Source organism: Hypanus sabinus, chromosome 4 (genome assembly GCF_030144855.1).
Source record: "Hypanus sabinus isolate sHypSab1 chromosome 4, sHypSab1.hap1, whole genome shotgun sequence".
Lineage (NCBI taxonomy): Eukaryota > Metazoa > Chordata > Chondrichthyes > Myliobatiformes > Dasyatidae > Hypanus > Hypanus sabinus.
In genome coordinates, this window is record NC_082709.1 from 59,508,666 (window position 1) to 59,531,760 (window position 23,095).

The following is a 23,095-nucleotide window of genomic DNA, read 5'->3' on the forward strand; positions in this document are numbered from 1 at the left end:
CAGAAGAATGAGGGGTGACCTCATTGAAACCTATTGAATGGTGAAAGGCCTTGATAAAGTGGATGTGAAGAAAATGTTTCCTGAGGTGGGAGAGTGTAAGACTAGAGGACACAGCCTCAGAATAGAGGGGCATCCTTTAAGAATGGAGATGAGGAGGAATTTATTTAGTCAGAGAGTGGTGAACCTGTGGAGTTCTTTGCCACAGGCAGCTATGGCGACAAAGTCTTTATGTATATTTAAAGCAGAGGTTGATAGATTTTTGATTGGTCAGGGCATGAAGGGTCACAGGGAGAAGGCAGGAGATTGGGGCTGACAGGAAAACTGGATCTGCTGTGATGAAATGGTGGAGCAGACCCAATGGGCCAATATCTTATGGTCTTATTAATTTCCTTGGGGGAATAAAATCCAATAATCATAATAGGATCAACGTAAGACTGCACCAACTGAGTGTATAAAAGACAATAAATTGTGCAAGTAGAAAAAGAAAGAAATAATAATAATAATGATAAATAATGGGTGTTGAGGATCTATGATGGCATACACTGCTTTCCCACGACAGTATTTCATGTATATGTGCTCAATGATGGGGAGGGTTTAACCCATAACAGACTGGGCCATATCCAATACTTCTTGTAGGATTTTCTTTTCAAGAGCATTGGTGTTTCCATACCAAGCTGTGATACAGCCGATCAACATACTCTCCACCAGTCAGCTACAGAAGTTTGTCTAAGTTTTAGGTACTGTAACATGTCGAATCTTCACAAACTCCGAAGGAAATAGAGGTGCTATCATGCTTTCTTTGTAATTGGTCATACATACAGTGCTTAGGACAGGACCTCTGAAATAACACCACCATGGAGGACCACCAAGTTATTGACCCTCTCCACCTCTGATACTTTGAGGAGTAGCCTCTGGACCACTGGATTCCTCCTCCTGAAGTCAATAACCAGCTCCTTGTTCTTGCTGACCCCCTTACTCAATGTCAGCTGAGGCACTACTCAGCCAGATTTTCCAATCTCCCTCCTATATGCTGATTCGTTATCACCCTTTAATATCAACAAACACTGGAGCTGTGTTCAGCCACACAGTCATAAGTGTAAAGAGAGTAGAGAAGGGGGCTAAGTACACTGACTTCAGGTGCACCTGTGCTGATGGAGATTGCAGAGATGTTGTTGTCAATTTGAAATGACTGAAGTCTGCAAGTGAAGAAATCAAGGATCAATTGCATAAGGAGGTATTGAGAAGCTTATTGATTAGTTTTGAGAGGACGATGGTGTCAAATGCTGTAGTCAATAAAGAGCATCCTGATTTATGCATCTTTGCTGTCCAGATGTTCCAGGGTTGAGTGAAGAACAAATGAGATGGCATCAGCTATTGACTTCTTGTGCTGGTAGGCAAATAGGAACAGATCAAAGTCACTTCTCAGGCAGGAATTGATATGCTTCATCACCAACCTCTCAAAACACTTCAACACTTCATCACAGTGCTACTGGATGATAGTCATTGAGGCTGGTTATCACCTTCTTCTTAGGCACCTGTCAGTATAATTGAAAGTTGCTTGAAGCAAGTGGGTGCCTCATACTGTCAAAGTGAGAGGTTAAAGATCTCAGTAAACACTTCAGCCAGTTGATCAGCACAGGTCTTGAGGACTCAGCCAGGTACACCATCTGGGCCAGATGGCTTCTCGTGAGTTCACCCTCCTGAAGGATGCGTGCACGTCAGCCTCAGAGACTGAAATCACAGGATCATTGGGGGCAGAGGGAGCTTGTGATGGTTCCTCCATGTTTTGACAGTCAATGCCAGCATTGAACTCATCTGGAAGCGAAGCCCTGTCACAACTGTCGAGCATCCCTCACTGATTCAAGTTTAGTCCCGAACTGCCACATTGTCTGTGAGATGGCTTTCTGGAGATCATACCTGTACCTCCTGTAACTTTCTCAATCACCAGACTTGAGTGCCTCTGATCTGGCCCTCAGCAGATTGTGGATTTCTTGATTCATCCAGGGTTTCTGATTGGGGAAAGACTCTGAATGATTTTGTGGGGACACACTTGTCTACAACTGTTTTTACCAAGTCCATAACAACTATAGTGTACTCAATCAAACCTGAGATGAGTCCTTGAATACCGCCCAGTCCACCGACTCAAAGCAAACCCATAGTCACTCCTGTCTCCACCAACCACCTCTTTATTGTCCTAATCTCTGGAGCCTTGCTCTTTAGCTTCCATTGTGTGCTGCGCCTGCGAGGCTGAGTCGGGCGGGGCCTTGGAAGTCCATAGCGGGGTTACTCCCTTCTGCCGCCGGCACGGGATGGCGAGTCTGTCAGGACCCTGGGGACTTGTGGAAACTGTGGTGATTTCTTTTGAACTTACAGTCCTTTAACATCTTGGACTATCTTTACTGTGCCCATAGTCTGTTTTTTTTTATCAATTATGCTATTGTTTGCACTGTTATAACTATATGTGGTTTTGTGTAGGTCTTGTAGCTTTAGTTTTTGGTCGTTTTTATCTGATGGATTTGGAGCTCCTTTTCGGGGAACGTGCTAGACAGTAGCGCGATATTAATACGCAGCAGCCTCTCCGGACTCTGGATTGGGGATTGCCAAACGTTACGTTGATTTTCGGTGTAGTCTGTTTTGTCATATGCTTTTGTATATCATTCTGGGGAATGTTGTCTCATTTTTTAACTGCATTGCATTTGTGGTTTCTAAATGACAATAAACTGAATCTGAATCTGATTCTGATATGCAGGTAAGAGAAAGACAGCCAGGTGATCAGATTTCCCAAAATGTGGTTTGGGCGTGGAATGGTAGGCATTCCTTATCTTAGTATTACAGTGGGACCTCTGGTGCTACAGATTCTATGCTGACTGTAACTGAGCATGGATCTCTTCAAACAAGCCTGATTGGAATCCCTGGGGATTGGAATCCTCGGAGCAGACTGTTTCTTGTTTGGTGACAGTATCATGTGGTATCTCAAGCACTTGATTATAGTTGGCCAATGGTGGTATGTACACTGCAGTCAGGATCATGAAGGAGAATCCCCTTGGTAAATAGAACCGATGACATTTGATCATTAGGTGTTCAAGGTCGGGGGAACAGCAGTTTGACAAAATGCCACAAAGGAGCACCACTGAGAGTTTATTATGAAGCACACACCTTTTCCGAATCAGCAGTTTGGTCCATCCTATGTATACTTAGGGGCAACTCGAGTAGCTGCAGTACCCTCAATGGATACGTTAAATATTCTCGTTTCAGCCTGATACAGCTAAAAAACACACAACTGCTTCCAAGGTCAGTACAGTCAACAAAGAAGTCTTCATGTGTTTAAATGAACTATCGCTGCTTAAAACTGATGGAAACAACTCTGATCGTGGATTGAAGCGCCCATGGAGGAAGTGTGTCTGTAGATCGGGGTTACAAGTGAGTTTAAGAGTTTTAAACTCCTGGCAAACATGCAGTCTCTGATGAATAAAATCAATGATCTCAGAGCTAGGGTGCTGAATCAGAGGGATATTAGGACCATGTGTGTCCTTTGTTTCACGGAATCCTGGTTAACCCCTTCCATACTGGATGCAGCGATTTAGAACTACAGGTTTACTATACACCATCAGGATAGATCTATAGAGTCGCTCAAAAGCAGAGGTGGAGGAATATGCCTCATGATCAACTCTTCTTGGAGCACAAGTGTATCAGTGCTGTCCCAATTCTGCTCACCAGACTTGGAACATCTAGCAGTTAAGTGCCATTATTTTTACCTAGCACAGGAGTTCTCCAGGGTTATTTTATTAGCAGTATACATTCCACCTTACACCAATGTCAATCAGGCTTTAGATGATCTGAGCAATGGGATCAACATGCACGAAACAGCGCATCCTAACACCTTCACCATTGTTTTGGGAGATTTTAACCAGGCTAGTCTGAAAAAAATCACTAAGCAATTACCATCAACAGATCATTCGCAATACCTGAGGAAACAACACACTGAACCATTGCTACACCACCATCAAAAATGCCTACCATGCTATTCCACGCCTCACTTCGGGAAGTCTGATCAGCTGGCTGTACTTCTACTCCCTGAGTATAGGCACAGACTAAAATCTGCAGCACCAGTAGGGAGCACCAAGAAGGTATAACAAGGGAAGCACAGGAGCGCCTACAGGACTGCTTTGAATCAGTGGACTGAACTGTATTCAGGGATCCATCTTTGAACCTGGATTAGTATGCTGCAGTTGATACTGAATTCATTAAAACTTGTGTGGATGAGTGTGTGCCTACAAAAACTTACTGCACATTCTCAAACCAAAATCCGTGGATGAACCAGGAAGTACATCATCTGTTGAAAGCTAGATCTGTGGCACTCAAGTCTGGCAACCCAGGCCTATTCCAGAAAACCAGTTACAATTTGTGAAGGGCTATTTCAAGGGCAAAGAGACAATTTCAAATGAGGTTGAGGCGACATCGGATGCACAAACAGCACTTCCTACAACGCAAAACCCAATAGCATGAATGGCAGTGATGATTTATTACCAGAGGAACTCAATGCCTTCTATGCCGCTTTGAAAGGGAGAACACAACTACAGTTGTGAAGATCCCTGCTGCATCTGATGACCCTGTGATCTCTATCTCAGAGGCCGATGTGAGGCCGCCTTTAAAGACAGTGAACCCTCGCAAGGCGGAAGGTCCCGACGGAGTACCTGGTAAGGGTACTGGCAGAAGTATTCAAGGACACTTCAACCTCTCACTGCTATGGGTGGAAGTTCCCACTTGCTTCAAAAAGGAAACAATTATACCAGTGCTTAAGAAGAATAATGTGAGCTGCCTTAATGACTATCACCTGGTAGCATTCACATCTACAGTGATGAAATGCTTTGACAGGTTGGTCATGACTAGACTGAACTCCTGCCTCGGCAAGGACCCGGACCCGTTGCAATTTGCCTATCACCACATTAAGTCAACAGCAGATGCAATTTCAATGGCTCTCCACAAGGCTTTAGACCATCTCAACAACACAAACACCTACGTCAGAATGCTGTTCATCAACTATACATGAGCATTTAATACCATCATTCCCACAATCCTGATTGAGAAGTTGCAGAACCTGGGCCTCTGTACCTCCCTCTGCAATTCGATGCTCGACTTCCTAACCAGAAGAACACAATCTGTGTGGATTGATGATAACATCTCCTCCTCACTGACTATCAACACTGGTGCACCTCAGGGGTGTGTGATTAGCCCATTGCTCAACTCTCTATATCCCCATGACTGTGTGGCTAGGGATAGCTTAAATACCATCTATAAATTTGCTGACGATACAACCATTGTTGGTAGAATCTCCGATGGTGACAAGAGGGCGAACAGGAGTGAGATATGCCAACTAGTGGAGTAGTGCCACAGCATCAACCTGGCACTCAACATAAGATGAAAGAGCTGATTGATGGCTTCTGGAAGGGTAAGACGAAGCAACGCATACCAATCATCATAAAGGGATCAGAAGTGGAGAGAGTGAACAGCTTCAGGTTCCTGGGTGTCAAGATCGTCGAGAATCTAACCTGGTCCCAAAGTATCAATGCAGTTATAAAGAAGGCAAGACAGCAACTATATTTTATTAGGAGTTTGAAGAGATTCGGCACGTCAACAAATACATTTAAAAACCTCTATAGATATACCGTGGAGGGCATTCTGACAGGCCGCATCACTGTGTGGTATCGGGAGGGGGGCTACTGCACAGGACCGGAAGAAGCTACAGAAGGTTGTAAATCTAGTCAGCTCTATCTTGGGTACTAACCAACAAAATATCCAGGACATCTTCAAGGAGTGGTGCCTCAGAAAGGCAGTGTCCATTATTAAGGACCTCTAGCACCCAGGGCATGCCCTTTTCTCACTGTTACCATCAGGTAGGAGGTACAGAAGCCTGAAGGCACACACTCAGCGATTCAGGTACAGCTTCTTCCACTCTGTCTTCTGATTCCTAATTGGACATTGAACCCTTGGGCAGTACCTCATATTTTTAATATATATTATTTTAGTTTTAATCTGTTCAATATATGTATACTGTATAAAGTATACTGAATAAGATTTACTTGTTTATTTATTCTTCTAGATTATGTATTGCATTGAACTGCTGTTGCTAAGTTAGCAAATTTCACATCACATGCCAGTGGTAATAAACCTGATTCTGATTCTGAGAAGCCTTCAGGTCTGATGACCATATCTGGTGTGCTGGGAGTGAGTAAAACACAAAGCACAACAATTTCACATTTCACTTCGACACACTAATCTTGCCCTCAGGTCCTTAATGTTGTTCTCCAGCAACTGCACATATGCTAACAAGATGCCGAGTACAATAGTGTAGTGGTTAGCACTCATTCCTGAGTTTCAGCCTGGCTTGGATTCCCCTGCTCTTGACTCGCTTCCAGCCATGACAATGAGCCTTCGTCCACTTAAAGTTGCAGTGCCAGTTTGCTTGTTTGTTAAGTCCGTCGAGCTTTCTGAAGATCATGAAATCTGTAGTTCATTAAGTCAATTTAAAAGTACATTGGTTAAAGGGAAATTTCTTGCTGCAGGTTGCAGTGGGAGTAATTCAAAAAAAGAAGTATATTTGGAAGTATTGTAAGTAGCCCACAGAACATCGTTGTGGCTCACTGGCGCCATCTTGCACCAGAGTGGAGGTTCATTTTCAATTGTGGTTTTCAAAATGGGTCATTAGAGCAGGACTTTAAAAAGGGAAAAAACTGAACACCTGGTGAAACAAACTACATTGCTTTTGCAAAGTAGAGACATAAACTCTATACAACAGTTCCATGCTACTGTATAAGTAGATGTAGTAATCAGGCAGATCTAAGTGGCAGGGGCTTAAAGGTCACACAACCTAATCTAACTTTTTATTATGTGCAGCAAAATAAGAACTCAATAGCTTACTCACAGAAATTCCTATTATTCTGTCCGGTCAGCTTTCTACATGCAGTCTCTCAGCAGCTGAAGCTTTAAAAACATATCACATACATGTATTGTCAAACTTTATTTTACAATTTCATACTTGTGTACTTACTCCAATTTATTATGAAATGACATTGCACAAAGATTGGCGATCACTGTTGAACTATTTATTTATTGAAATGTAGCATGGAATAGGACCTTGTGGCACTTAGAGCTGCACTGCCCTGGCCTAATCACGAGACTATTTACAATGACCTATTTACCCATCAAACATACATCGCTGGACCGTGGGAAGAAACTGGATAACCCGGAGGAAACCCCACGTGGTCACAGGGAGAACATACAAACTCTTTACACAGCAGTGGGAGATGAACCCAGGTCACTGGTACTGTAAAACATTGCGCTAACCACTATGCTACTGAGCTGCTCCTTTTCTACTCATCATACTACAGCCACTTCACCTGTTAGGAGATAGTTTTTTCTCACAGCACAGGTTGAATTCCATTTTTTCCAACATGTTCTATTCCATCTGGACAAGCTTGCTAAAATCGGCATCATTAGCAAACAGATTTGTTAAATCACGTATATATGAACATTCAATTAATTATAAACTGCATATTATATGGATTTTCACTGTAACTATAACAAAATTTGTAGAATAGATAAATCTGTCTATCAGCCATACCAAACGGCAATGTAGAAAACATATTTGTTTTCTATCTAGTATACTAAATTTGTGTATGTAAAAAAAATTGTTTTTATAGCACAGCTGTTTCAGGATGTACTGTGGTAATGTAAAGTCAGTTACATAGCAAGGAAAAAGGCCCTTCTGCCCAACTCATCCATGCAGACCAAAGTGCCTACCTTAGCTAGTCCTATCTGCCCCATATCCCTCTAAATCTTTCCTAACCATGTATCTGTCCAATTAAAAAAAAATTAAACACCGTAATTGTACCTGTCTCTACTACTTCCTCTGGTAACCCATTCAATATATCTATCACGTTTGGAAAAACTTGTTCCTGATGTCCTCTAATTTTTTCCCCTCTTAGCTTAAGCACATTCTTTTCATATAAACAAACATGTGATAATGGCCAAATATCCTGATTTAGTGATGTTAATTGAGGAGTGATTAACATTAGATTTAATTGACTTCATTTTAAAATGCAGATCAATGGTTATGATTTTCTTTGAAGTTTTATTTAAGAAAAACATTTGTCTAATTTGTAACCACTGTTAAATGTGGGCACAATTTCAAGTCTTTTAGTTAAGTACAGCAATTTAATCTTGTCCCATGGCTTCTACAGCTATTAAATCATTTCTGTGAGACAGACAATTATAAGGGGCGTACACAATTAAAATCAATCTCTTCAAAATCTCATGCCTGGGGTCCCACTCAAGGACAAGAATGGGCTGTGAATGATAGCTGCAGGCAACAGTAATATCTTAAGAAACAATCAGCAGTGCACTAACTTCCAGCACAAAATATCAGGGGTGGCCTCATGTATTTTTTTCCCTCCTCAAATAGTTTCACTATTAAAAAGACAAGAACAATTAAACACAAATTCAGCTGCACAGACTGCATCTTTCATCAGAGTGTGAAATGTTACAGCTAACTTTTAAGTAACAGATGAGATGGACAGGCCTGAAAAGAATAAAATTGGAGAATCCTCATTGCAGTAATAGAAAATGGACAATAGAGAATGAATTCTATGTGATGATGGAGCAGGAAAGCAAACACCAATAAATAACAAAAATGGAGTAAAAAGCTGAATACAAATTGCATCAGAAATTACAAGGACAAAATGGACACTGAATGAGCTGGAAACACAAGATACATACTAATTAAAGTTACTGAATTTACTTTTGAGTCATGATAGCTATAATGTGCCTAGCCAGAAAATGCTTTTTATGCTTACAGTGAGCTTCTTTGGAATGTCTTCTTACACAGTTCCTCAAGATTGCTGTAAGACATCCACTCCAGTTCAGAGTGTTCAATGCATGGACTGAATTCTTAGAGTGGGGTAATAATTGCACACAACCATCACTTTGACTAGATTCGATGGCAAAGCGGACTAAAATTATTTAAGACCAAGCTGTTATTCGCACATACAGATGCACAAACCTTCTTCTTGGCTCCTACTACAGGAATGCGTTTTGAAGTTGTAATTTTTCATCAATCTGCCATTAAACGAAAGATACTTAGTATTGTATCTGTTCATTTACAGAAATTGCAATTCCAACACCAGTTATTTTTAAGTTAAAGTCAGTTTTTTTTAAACAAGCACAATATTAAATACATACATTTTAGTGAGGCATTATTCCAGTCGCTAAGTACCAACCTTGCTCATTATTATTGTTATTTGCTCTCTAAATAAATAAGTACAAATCAAAGATTAATTCAATTGCACATGATTAAAAAAATTAAATCATTTATTGAGTAAAATGACAGCTTTTAGCAGCAGAAGCCCCAACTAGTTGGTTGAGAGAAAATAATAGTTTAGCGTAGCTCTACCTTTTAAATAATTTAACCTAGGCACTTCAAAGTCAGATGTAATATCATCAATATATATGTGTTTTTGGTGATGGAGGTACTTAATGATGGATGTTGCCTTTTTGACGCATAGCTCCTTGAAGATGTCCAAGGTGCTGGGGAGGCTAGTGCCCACGATATAGCTGAGTTTACAACTTCCCACAGCTTATGCTCTTCACAGTACATCTGCAGAAATCTACAAGTGTCTTTGGTGACGCACCAAATCTCCTCAAACTCCTAATGAAATGCAGCCACTGTTGTGCCTTCTTTGTAGCTGCATTATTATATTTGGTCCAGGAAAGATCCTCAGAGATGTTGTCACCCAGAAACTTGAGATTGCTCACTCTTTCCTCTGCTGATTCCCTCTATGAAGACTGGTATGTGTTCCCTCATCTTACCCTTCCTGAAGTCCATAATTAATTCTTTGGTCTTACTGACATTGAGTACAAGGTTGTTGCTGGAACTCTACTCAACCAGCTGATCTATCTCGCTCTTGTGCGCCTTGTCACCATCTAAAATTCTGCCAACAATAGTGATATTGTCAGCAAATTGATAAATAGCATTTGAGTTGTGCCTAGCCATGAAGTACTGTCAAACTTCATTTTACAAGTTCATACTTATCTATTTATTCCAATTTATTATTAAATTACACTGCACAAAGATTGGCAAATCACGGTTCCTCAGGTCCTCCAATTATTCCCCTCTTAGCTTAAGCACATTCTTTTATGAGAAGTTCATATAAACAAAAATGCGATAATGGCCAAATACATACACTAAATTGACTTATTACATTTGTTATATATGTGCCACTGAACAGAACACACTTTTGTACCGAACAATAACAACACATCGATAATCACCTAGCTGCATGTGTATGAATAAAGGTAGTAAATGTCCAGATAAATGAATTAACTGAGTAGTAAATTCAGGATTAATTTAATCAGTTTGTGAGAAGATTGTGTAATTAGAGAGATCAATTTAGACCTGTGGTCAACAATGGCTTTATACTGCTGGTTGCTAAGCCTGTTAATTCCTTAAAGACATCATATGAGTTTCACATTGTTCATGCATACTTTTCAAGATGCTGCTTAAACCACCAACTGACATCCACAAAATTTGGGCATACTATAAACTTATAACCTTACATGATTAAGGCCTCCCATTCAAAAAAGTTCTCCTCGCTGATTGGTCCTGTGAACAGCAAAATAATAGAGAAAATTAAGATTAAACCCAACTTAAGTATACAAGATGCTTGAAAGATTTCTTAAGTGTAGATCTTAGATCTACAGCTTAGATCTGTGCCAGGTACATCGAGATGTAGCTCCTTAGAGACCGTGTTAGGAAACTGGAGCTGCAGCTCAATGACCTTTGGCTTATTAGGGAAAGTGAAGCAGAGAGAGATGGGAGCTACAATGAGGTAGTCACCTCAAGGCTAAAGGAGACAGATAAATGGATGACTATCATGAGGGAAAGGAGTACGTCAGATAGTGAACACCCCTGTGGCCATTCCTCTCAACAATAATTACTCCATTTTGAGTACTGTTTGGGGGGAATGACTTACATAGGGGAAGCAACAGCAGCCATGTCTCTGACACTGAGTCTGGCTCAGAAAAGGTAGGGAACTGAAGAGGATGGCAGCAGTAATAGGGGACTCTGTAGTTAGGGGAAAAGATACGTGATTCTAGGCTTGTGAAAAGGAAACACGGATGGTAGTTTGCCTCCTAGGTGTCAGGGTCCATGATGTTTCTAGACACCTCCACCATATCCTGAAAAGGGAGGGTGAGCAGCCAGAAGTTGTGGTACATATTGGTACCAATGACATAAGAAGAAAAAGGGAGGAGGTCCTGAAAAAAAAATACTGAAAGTTCAGAAGGAAGCTGAGAAGCAGGATCTCAAAAGTAGTAATCTGGGGAGTGTTACCTGTGTCACATGACAGTAAGGACAGGAATTAAAATGAAGTGGCAGATAAATGCTTGGCTGAAGAATTGGAGCAAGGGGCAGTGGGCTTCAGAGTGCTGGATAATTGAGACCTCTTCTGAGGCAGGTAGGACCTGTACTAAAGGGACAGGTTGCACTTGAATCTGAGGGGGACTGATATTCTTGCAGACAAATTTACTAGAGCTGTTGAGAATGGAGAGTGGTTTAAGCAAACATGGTTTGGGATTGGAACCTGTATGATAGACCGAGGATGAGTCAGCAAGTTTACAAGTAGATGATGAGCGTAACATGAATGTAAGGAAGGATAAGCCAATGATTGGGTACAAGTGTCGACAGAGCAAAAAGCTAAATTGTACCACGGATACAAAATTCAAAAAGGGTGAAGAATGCAGGACTGAAGGTATTGTATTTAAATGTGTCTAGCATGCAGAATAAGGTGGACGAACGTGGCACAATTTGAGATTGGTCAGTATGATGCTGTGGGCAACACCGAGTCATGGCTGAAAGGAGGCCAGAGATGGGAGCTTAAAATCAAAGGATATGCTTTGTATCAAAAGGACAGGCAGGAAGGCATAGGGAGTGGTATAGCTCTGTTGCTAAGAGATGGCATTACATCTTTAGAAAGAAATGACATAGGGTCAGAGAATGTTGAATCTTTGTGGGTGGAGTTAAGAAATTGCAAGGGTAAGACAAAATTATGGGAATCATATTTCGGCCTCCAGATAGTAGCCAAGATATGGGGTTGAAATTGCAAAAGGAGCTGGAAAAGGCATGTAATAAGGGAAATGGCACAATTGTAATGGGGGACTTCAATACATAAGGGATTGGAAAAACCAGGTTGGTGTTGGATTGCAAGACAGGGAATTTATTGAATGCCTACAATATGGCTTTTTAGAGCAGCTTGTGCCTGAGCCTACTTGGGGAAAGGCTGTCTTAGATTGGGTGTTGTGTCATAACCCAGATCTTATTTGGGAGCTTAACGTAAAGGAACCCTTAGGAGGCAGTGATCATAATATGATTGAATTCATAGAAATTTGAGAGGGAGAAGCATAACTTACATGTATCAGTATCGCAATGGAACAAAGTAAATTACAGAGGCATGAGAGAAAAGCTTGCCAAAGTGTATTGGAGGGGAATACTGGCGGTGGTGAGGGCACAGCAGATATGCCCCACAGAGGAAGACGTTCTCAGCTGGCAGGAGCAGGCAACTGTGATTGACAAAGGAAGTTATGGACTGCATAAAAGCCAAGGAAAGGGTATATAAGATAGCAAAAGTAAGTGGGAAGTTGGATGACTGGGAAGCTTTTAAAATCCAACAAAAGGCAACTAAAAATGCTAAAAGAAAGGAAAAGATTAAACATGAGGGGAGACTAGCCAATAAAATAAAGCAGGATACCAAAAGTTTTTTTCAGTCATATAAAGAGTAAAAAGGAGATGAGCGCTGATATTATACCACCAGAAAATGATACTGGTGAGGTTGTAATGGGGGACTAAGAAATGGCAGGTGAACTTAATGGGGATTTTGCATTTGTCTTCTCTGTGGAAGACACGAGCAGTGTGCCAGAGTTCCATGAGTGTCAGGGAACAGGAGTGAGTGCCATTGCTATTACAAACGAAAAAGAGCCAAGTAAACTCAAAGGTCTTAATGTGGATTTCAGATGGACTACATGCCAGAGTCCTGAGAGAGTTTGCTGAAGAGATAATAGATGCATTGATCATGATCTTTAAAGAATTACTTGATTCTCGTATGGCCCAGAAGACCATAAGACATAGGAGCAGAATTAGGCCATTCAGCCCATTGAGTCTGCTCCAGCATTCCATCATGGCTGATCCCGGATCCCACTCAACCCCATACACCTGCCTTCTCGCCATATCCTCTGATGTCCCAACCAATCAAGAAACGATCAACTTCCACCTTACATACATACACAGATTTGGCCTCTACCGCAGTCTGTGGCAGCAAAGATTTACTGCTCTCTGGCTAAAAAAAATTCCTCCTTACCGCTGTTCTAAACGATCACTCCTCAATTTTGAGGCTGTGCCCTCTAATTCTGGATAGCCCCACCACAGGAAACATCCTCTCCATATCCACCTGATCCAGGCCTTTCAACATTCAGTAGGTTTCAATGAGATCTCCCCTGCATTTTTCTAACTTCCAGTGAGTACAGGCCCAAAGCTGCCAAACGCTCCTCTGATGGTAACCCTTTCATTCCAGAATCATCCTCGTGAACCTCCTCTGGACTCTCTCCAATGAGAACACATCCTTAATGAGATATGGGACCTAGATCTGTTGACAATACTCTTAAATACGGCCTGACTAGTGCCTCATAAAGGCTCAGCATTATCTCCTTGCTTTTATATTCTATTCCCCTTCAAATAAATGCCAACATTGCAGTTGCTTTCTTTACCAGACTCAACCTATAAATTAACCTTCTGGGAGTCTTGCCCAAGGACTCCTAAATCCCTCTGCACCTCTGATGTTTGAACCTTCTCCCCATTTAGATAATATTGTTATCCGCACTATTGTTGCTTTTACTAAAATGCATTATCATACATTTCCCAACACTGTATTCCATCTGCTACTTTTTTTTCCCATTCTTCCAATTTGTCTAAGTCCTGCTGCAATTGCATTACTTCCTCAGCACTACCCACCTCTCCACTCATCTTCATATTATCCACAAACTTTGCCACAAAACCATTAATTCCATTATTTAAATCATTGACAAGCAATGTGAAAAACAGTAGTCCCAATACTGACCACTGAGGAACACTACTGGTCACCAGCAGCCAACCAGAAAAGCCCCCTTTTATTCCCACTATTGCCTCCTATCAGCCATCCCGCTCTCCATGCCAGTATCTTTCCTGTAACACCATAGGATTTTATCTTGTTAAGTAGCCTCATATGTGGCACCTTATCAAACGCCTTCTGAAAATCCAACCAAATGAGATCCACTGCCTCTCCTTTGTCTACCCTGCTTTTTACTTCTTCAATAAATTCCGACAGGTTTGTCAGAACAGGTTTTCCTTTACAGAAACCATGCTAACTTGGATCATTAGTCTCCAAGGACCTCAAAACTTTTTCCTTAATAATACTTCCCCAACCCTTGAGGTTAGGCCTTCCTTTCTTTAGCCTTCCTCCCTTCTTAAAGAGAGGAGTGACATTTACAATCTTCCAGTCCTCCATACCTGAATCAAGTGATTCTTGAAAGATCATAACTAATGCATCTGTTATCTTTTCAGCAACCTCTCAAGACTCTGGGATGTAGTCCATCTGATAAGGAAAGGTATCAGCATGGATAGCGGAATGGGTGACAGGCAAAAGGCAGCGAGTGGGAATAAAGGGGACCTTTTCTGGTTGGCTGCTGGTGACCAGTAGTGTTCCTCAGAGGTCAGTATTGGGACTGCTACTTTTCAAATTATTTGTCAGTGATTTGGGTAATGGAATTGATGGTTTTGTGGCAAAGGCTGCAGATGATACGAAAATAGGTGGAGGGGTAGGTACTGTACAGGAATCTCACTGAAACCTACCAAAGGTTGAAAGGACTACATAGGATAGATGTGGAGAGGATGTTTCCTATGGTGTGCCCAGAAATAGAGGGCACACTCAAAATTGAGGGTCAAACATTTAGAACAGAGATAAGGAGGATGTTTTTTAGCCAGAGGGTAGTAAATCTGTGGAATGCTCTGCCACAGACTGCAGTGGAGACCAAGTCCGTGCATATATTTAAAGTGGAGTTTGATCATTTTCTGATTAGTCGGGACATTAAAGGATATGGCAAGAAGGCAGATGAATGGGATTGAGTGGGATCTGGATCAGCCATGATAGAATGGCAGAGAAGACTCAATGGGCTGAATGGACTAATTCTGCTCTTATGTCTCATGGTCTTATTCCATATGCTAGTCACCACTGGTCAGGAGCTTGACTGGAGAGGCTATATAAGTAACATAGCTGAAGGATCAGATCAAGAGCTGGGTATCCTGCAGCAAGAGGCACTTGATACTACACCACCTGGCTACTATTTACACAAGTCAGAAGAGTAATGGAATGCTCTCCACTTGTCTGGCACAGTATCTGCAGTGTGTCTATCCACAAAATGACGTGCAGTTACTTGTCCAGGCTTCTATAAAAGCACCCCTCAAAGCCACGACTTCTACCGTTGAGAACAGTCAATTGATTTCCAAATATCTTTTGCATACTTATGGGGGGGGAGGGGAATATTGAAAACTTTATAATGTAGGATAACTTACCTGCAACAATTCCTTCAGGAGGATTCAGTGTTAATTCTGCAAAGAAACATAGATGGATTACTTATAGAATCACTGTGCTAACAAAGGTACTACACAATATTATAAGTTACACTCTGAAGACTAAAGAAAAATGAGAGACTAGGCACATTGCATAAAATAAAAGCTCATAAGCAGGTTCCCACCGTATTGCAAGTCAGAGGCTGAATGCAATGTACCACCTACAATATCTGCAAATGAAAAATGATTTTTATGTGGCACTTTCATCCAGTCTGAAGCTCGTTACAAATCAGTGATGGTCTAACACTGTCACTGATGTTTTATTCATTTTACAGGGAGGATGGGAGTAGAGACCTTCATTTATATCACAATGCATTTGTTTCATTCAGACACTATGAATGGTCTGAGTATGCTATTAACTTGCATAACAATCATTCTGCATCAATTTTCCAGTAAAGCTTTGTCATTTGTCATGTTGGTTGGAGGAGGAATGTCTATCAGGGGAGCCACCTGCTTTGTTTCAATATTCATTTATTTAGACAGACAGCGTGGTTACAGGTCCTTCTGGCCCAAGTAGCCTGCACCGCCCAATTACAGCCAAGTGACCAATTAACCTACTAACCTAAAATCTTTGAAAGGAGGAAACCCACGCAGTCACGGGGAGAATGTACAAACTCCTCACCGACAGCTGTGGGAACTGAACTCAGGTTTCTGGCACTGTATCAACTTTACACCAACCACTATGCTACCATGCCATCTTCCTTTCAAACGTAAACTCCTTTGGAATGTCCTGGCGTAATGAAAGGTGCTATGAGCTGATCCTGAGGTCAAATCATTCCATTAGCATCCAGCCAAACCATAGGAGACAAAAGAACACTGTTTTCTTCAAATCATCAGCTTGAAACATGAACACTGCCTCTCTGCCCAAAGAAACTGCCTGCCCTGTTGAGCAGTACCAGCTTTTTGTTTTTTTTTTATTTTGGCATTTCCAGCATTTGCAAACTTTTTGATTTTCCAATAGATTGTCAGTTGTTCTTGCAGTAGTTGCCTGCAACTTTTGAGGCAAATACTTCCCACCACTTCTCAGCTAATACCTGAAAGGCATGGAAGAATTCATCTATCATAAAGTTCTGATAAAAATTAATATTGTTCAATTACTAATGAAAATCCCCACTTCAGATATCATGATGCAAAGTCACCTGAGGAGCTGGGACGCCAGACATTCTACAATCACAACCATATTCTCACATGCCAGATATGACTCTAACTTTCAGAGTATTCTCTTCTGGTGTCCCACTGACTTTATTTTTACCAGGGCTTCTTATTGCCCTACACCCAATGAAATACGGCCTTTATGATACAGCAGTTATTCCCTGTCATTTGTGGAATACTGCCCTTTACATACTTATGGAATACTCTGCCATGGTAGAAGAGTAGTTAGCACAATGCTACTACAGCTTGGTGTGTTGGAGTTTCGAGTTCCTTTTTAATAGTTTAATTGCTCAATGATATAATAGATCTTCAAAGTGTGCAAGGAACAACAGCCTTGACAATGAAAGCCTTGCAGCCCTGGTATTATTGATTGTGAAACTGGATTCATCTTAACCCACTCACATGAACATAGGACAAAGTCCACCATGGCACAGCACAGGAACAGGCCGTTTGGCCTTGTATGTGCCAAATATACCAATTTATATCACACATCTGCCTGTACATGGTCCACATCCCCCCATTCCTCATTTGTTCACGTATCTGTCTAATTGCCACTTAAACATTGCTATTGTATCTGTTTCCACCACTTCCCCCGGCAGCAAGTTCCACACATCTTCCACTCTGTGCTTACTTAAGTGAACATGATTTCAACTGTACTTCCTACATAACAGATCCATACAACCATAGAACACCACAGCACAGTACAGTCCCTTCAGCCCTCCATGTTGTACCGACCCATATAATCCTTAAAAAAAGTACTAAACCCACACTACACCATAACCCTCCATTTTGCTTTCATCCATGTGTCTGTCCGAGAGGCTCTTAAATACCCTTAATGTTTTAGCCTCCACCACCATCCCTGGCAAGTCATTCCAGGCACTCACAACCCTCTGTGTAAAAAAACTTACCCCTGATGTCTCCCCTAAACTTCCCTCCCTTAATTTTGTACATATGCCCTCTGGTGTTTGCTATTGGTGCCCTGGGAAACAGGTATTGACTATCCACCCTATCTATGCCTCTCATAATCTTGCAGACCTCTATCAAGTCCCCTCTCATTCTTCTGCACTCCAAAGAGAAAAGTCCCAGCTCTGCTAACCTTGCTTCATATGACTTGTTCTCCAAACCAGGCAACATCCTGGTAAATCTCCTCTGCACCCTCTCCATAGCTTCCACATCCTTCCTATAATGAGGTGACCAGAATACTCTAAGTGCAGTCTCACCAGAGATTTGTAGAGTTGCAACATGACCTCTCTACTCTTGAACTCAATCCCCATTAATGAAGCCTAGCATCCCATAAGCCTTCTTAACTACCCTATCAACCTGTGCAGCAATCTTGAGGGATTTATGGATTTGAACTCCAAGGTCCCTTTGTTCATCCACAATCTTAAGTAACTGACCATTAATCCTGTACTCAGTCTTCTGGTTTGTCCTTCCAAAATGCATCACCTCACACTTGTCCGGATTGAACTCCATCTGCCATTTTTCTGCCCAACTCTACAGCCTGTCTATATCCTCTTGTAACCTTCGACAACCTACAGCTCCACCCACAACTCCTCCAATCTTCGTGTCATCCGCAAACTTACTCACCCATCCTTCTGCCTTTACATCCAGGTCATCTATAAAAATCACAAATAGTAGGAGCCCCAGGACAGATCCCTATGGCACTCCACTAGCCACCGACCTCCAGGCAGAATACTTTCCTTCCACAACTACCCTCTGCTTTCTTCCTTCAAGCCAATTTTTTATCCAAACAGCCAAGGTTCCACTGATCCCATGCCTCATGACTTTCCAGATGAGTCTCTCATGAGGGACCTTGTCAAATGCTTTGCTGTCCATGTAGACCACATCCACTGTCCTACCCTCATCAATTTCTTTTGTTACCTCTTCAAAAAACTCAATCAGGCTGAAGAGGCACGATCTTCCCTTCACAAAACCATGTTGACTATCCATGAGTAGACTATACTTCTCCAAATGCTCATAAATCCTATCCTTAAGAATCCTTTCCAGTAGTTTGCAGACCACTGACGTAAGACTCACTGGTCTACAGTTCCCAGGTTTCTCCCTATTCCTTTTTTAAACAAGAAAACTACATTTGCCATTCTCCAGTCCTCCGGCACTTCCCCTGCAGCCAAAGAGGATTCAAAGATCATAGCTAATACTCCTGCGATCTCTTCTCTCAATTCCCACAACAACCTGGGGTGTATTATATCCGGTCCTGGGGATTTATCAATCTTAATGTTTTTAAGAAGATAAAGCACTACTTCTTCCTTAATCTCCACACTGACCAGCACAATGTGATCCTAAAGCAAAACCATTTTGCAACTTCTGTACGTAGCTTAAGAGGTTACTTTTCTATTTGGACAAAGTAATGGCTACTTTATGAAGTTCCAGCGAGCTAAGCTGCAGTGAAATAAGGCAAGAATGGAAACAAGATTAGAAAGACAGTTCAGAATCAGATTTACTATCACTGGCATATGTCGGGAGATTCATTGCTTTGCAATACATAATAGAAAAAGCTACAAATTAAAATACAGGTGCACCTGTTTTTCGAACGTTCGCTTTACGTCAACTCGCTGTTACGAAAGACCTACATTAGTTACCTGTTTTCACTAATAGAAGGTGTTTTCACTGTTATGAAAAAAGGCAGCGCACGCTGAGCAGCCAAGCTCTTCCCCAGGAACTGCATGCCTGTGAGCATCTGCGCTTTATGTTGATTTATTTTGTGCATCCGTTAGCAAGATGAGTTCTAAGTTATCAGAAAAGACTAAAAGAGCGCGTAAGGGTGTTACACTTAGCATAAAACTAGACATAATTAAGCATTTCAATCGTGGTGAACAAAGTAAGGACATAGTGAGTTTGGCTAAGGGTTTGTGGAAGTTGACAAAGATGATGTTGAAGAGTTTTTGGCATCCCATGACCAAGAACTGAGAGATGAAGAGCTGATGAAGAGGAAAGGATAACAACTGAAGCTGAACGCAGTAGTGAACGGCCCAAAAGTGAAGTCGTCCAGGAACTGAACGGGAAGCAATTGCGTGAGATTTTCGCTGTGATTGACAATACTGCAATGATTGCAGAAAAGTATGACTTTAATTTTGAAAGGGTACGCAGGTTTAGGGCATATTTGCAGGATGGTTTGAGTGCTTACAAAGAACTGTATGATAAAAAAATGCATGAGGCTAAGCAGTCAAGCATACTGTCATTTTTCAAGTCATCCACCATCAGCCACAGCAGATGACAAAACTCGACCTTCGACATTGAGGCAGGCAGACATAGAAGGTGACCTGCCTGCTCTGATGGAAACAGACGACGATGAGATGACACCCCAGTCTCCCACCACCCCAACCTCTGACGACTCAGCCTAACACACCATCATCAGTGTCCTCACTGTCTTCACGATTCCGGTAAGTGAAACTACACTGGGTGTACATTATTTCTACTTTATATAGGCTGTGTATTTTTATGTGTTATTTGGTAGTTTCATAGCTTAAAGGTTACTGGAAAGAGTGCTTCTGCCCGGACCGCTTGCGCCATGAGTTTCTGCCGGGAGCGCTTGCGCCGTGTGTTTCTGTCAGGAGCGCTTGCACCGTGTGTTTCTGTCAGGAGCGCTTGCGCCGTGTGCTTCTGTCAGGAGTGCTTGCGCCATGTGTTTCTGCTGCGAGTGCTGCCGAGAGCGCTTGAGTGAGATTTTCGCTGGAGTGGACAGTGCAGCAATAATTGCAGAGAAGTATTCCTACTTTATATAGGCTGTGTATTTATCACATCATTCCTGCTTTTACTATATGTTACTGTTATTTTAGGATTTATGTGTTATTTGGCATGATTTGGTGGGTTATTTTTTGGGTCTGCGAACGCTCACAAATTTTTCCCATATAAATAAATGGTAACTGTTTCTTCACTTTACGACATTCCGGCTTATGAACCATCTCATAGGTACGCTGTACCTTCGAATAGCGGGGGAAATCCGTATATATATCTTACTGTAATGTGTAGATATATACAAATACATACACACACACAGATTATAGTGCTATAAAAAGAGAATGAAAAGAAAAAGAAAAAAAAAGAGAAAAAAAAGTCAATCAGTACAGGCTTTGTTGGGTGCCACAGTGTTTTTTTGGTTCTAGATAAACTGTGAGCTGGTTCTACTAGATCTATTTCTTGCACCTTTTTCAAGTTCTCAAGTTCAAGTATATCAAAAGGTTAAACAAAAATCATTGTACACACTATGCACAATTAATAAGAGGGGATTAACATTTCAGTTTGATAACCTTTCATCAGAATTTGGAAGAGATAAGTAACAAGATGCAGAGAACAGAAGAGGGAGGAAAGAATAAATGAGAAAAGGAGTGATGAAAGTCAAAGCAAGTGGCAAAGGCATCTATGAACAATAGATGGCAGGTCAAGGAAATGTAATGTACAAGGAATTGTGAGTACAAATACTAGAACTGACAGCACATGGAATACAAAGTGGCCATGCAGCCCCTCATGCTTATTCTGCTCTTCAATAAGACTATGCTATATATTTCAGAGCCACTTTCATGCACTGAACCCATATCACTAGATTCCCTTCATATCTGAACAGCTTTTGACTTCAGTCCCAATTATACTGAACGATGGAACTTACACAGCTCTCCTGACCAGAGAATTACAATGATTCACTATTCTCCCAGGGGAAGGAGTAATAAAAACCACAGGAGGAACTTGGGGGATGAAACTGCATCTATAGATGGAAATGGAGAGCAATGCTTCATTCTTGTCAAGGCACTTCATCTCAGTCCAAAGATGACTCCCTTTCAGATTTCCAGGATTTATAATACTTTGTTTTTGGATATCAAATCATAAATATTGTACTCAGAACTTATGAATTTTAAGGCACCCTTCTCAAACCAAACTCAATTTACAATGCAATCAAAAAGATATTGATGAGAAAAGATGACCTGTGCTTAATACTATCACAATTTCAAAATACTAAAACCATCATAATCAATAGAAACTTTATATCTTTTCACTTTGTGAGGCATAACTCTCTGCACCCTTCAAGGCACTTTAAGCTGATGCGTAACTGTTGACCTGGTCACAGGTAAAATGGTATGGGAATTAACGGAAATGGTTATTGGAAGAGGGTGATGGAGGCAGAAAGTAAGTTTTTTTTGACAAAATTGCTGCTAGAAGATTACTATCCACCCTGTTTAAGCAAGTACGTCTGGCATAGGAGAGAGGAGGTCAGGCCAGATGTCTCATATTGTTAAAAATTCAAAGGGAAGAAATATACCAGGTCCCAGAACATGTACAGACGATTCACGTGCAACTATCCCAAAGTATGGAGAGAAAGAGATACAGTGAAACCTGCAAATTCTCACATGGTTTGCCAATTCATACCTCTCTGCTGTTTCTTGGGAACAGCATCTCACCTTCTTCTCCATTAGTTCCAAAAGATTGCTTCCTTCATACTGTAATTATTAATTAATCTCACTACAGGACGGCTAGGAGCAATATTTAACAATGCAAGAATCTATTTAATAATGAGATTTAAGTTCTTTCTAGGCCATTTTCTTGCTCTGCCCAGAAGGGAAAAAAAATTAAAATGCTGGAGCTTTGACACTACAGGCAGCAAGTTATTCTTAAATTAAGTCACATCATTTCTTCACTTTAAAGGATGGGAGAGAAATAACTAACCTGTTACATACACATTCCGGAAAACTCAGATTATTATTACTTTTCACACGCAAATGGAATGGGAAATAAATGTCAATCCAAGTGAAGTGTAAGCAATTTTGTGAAAACCAGATGAGAAATTTTTCAGTATATAGTTACAACAAAAAGTTTCAGAACCCTTTACAATTACCTGGTTTTCTGCATTAATTACTCATAAAACCTGGTCTGATTTGTCACAATAATCTGCCTAAACTAATAACAAACAAACAATTGTACTTCTTCTCATCAATACTGAGTACATCATTTTAACAATCACAGTCTGGGTTCAAAAAAGTATGTGAACCCCTTGAGTAATGCCTTCAACAAAAGCTATTTGGAGTCAGGTATTCCAGTCAATGGAGATGTGCGCAGTAGAGACAAAGTCAGGTTACTGACAGAGTTTGCTCTTCAAGAAAAATCTGTTTATGTTTATGTTGATCAAAACAACTTTCAGAGGACCTTAGAAGAAATGTAGATGAATGAAGCTGGAAAAGGTTTCAAAAGCATTTCTGAAGATCTGAGTGTTCATCAGTCCACAGT

General features: G+C 41.1%; 1 protein-coding gene across 2 annotated transcripts in view; it reads right to left on the reverse strand.

Annotated features, from left to right (window-relative positions):
- Positions 1-23,095, reverse strand: part of ube2g2 (ubiquitin-conjugating enzyme E2G 2 (UBC7 homolog, yeast)) — a 58,163-nt gene that overhangs the window by 20,480 nt on the left and 14,588 nt on the right. Inside the window, exons 2-3 of one of the 2 annotated variants that reach the window (XM_059967194.1) lie at positions 15,653-15,688; positions 10,612-10,657 (exon numbers count right to left, since the gene is read on the reverse strand). In XM_059967194.1, coding sequence (XP_059823177.1) covers positions 10,612-10,657; positions 15,653-15,688 — 82 coding nt within the window. Of the gene's footprint in view, positions 1-9,058; positions 9,115-10,611; positions 10,658-15,652; positions 15,689-23,095 lie in introns of those variants that run through there. The other variant, XM_059967196.1, reaches the window with a different exon arrangement.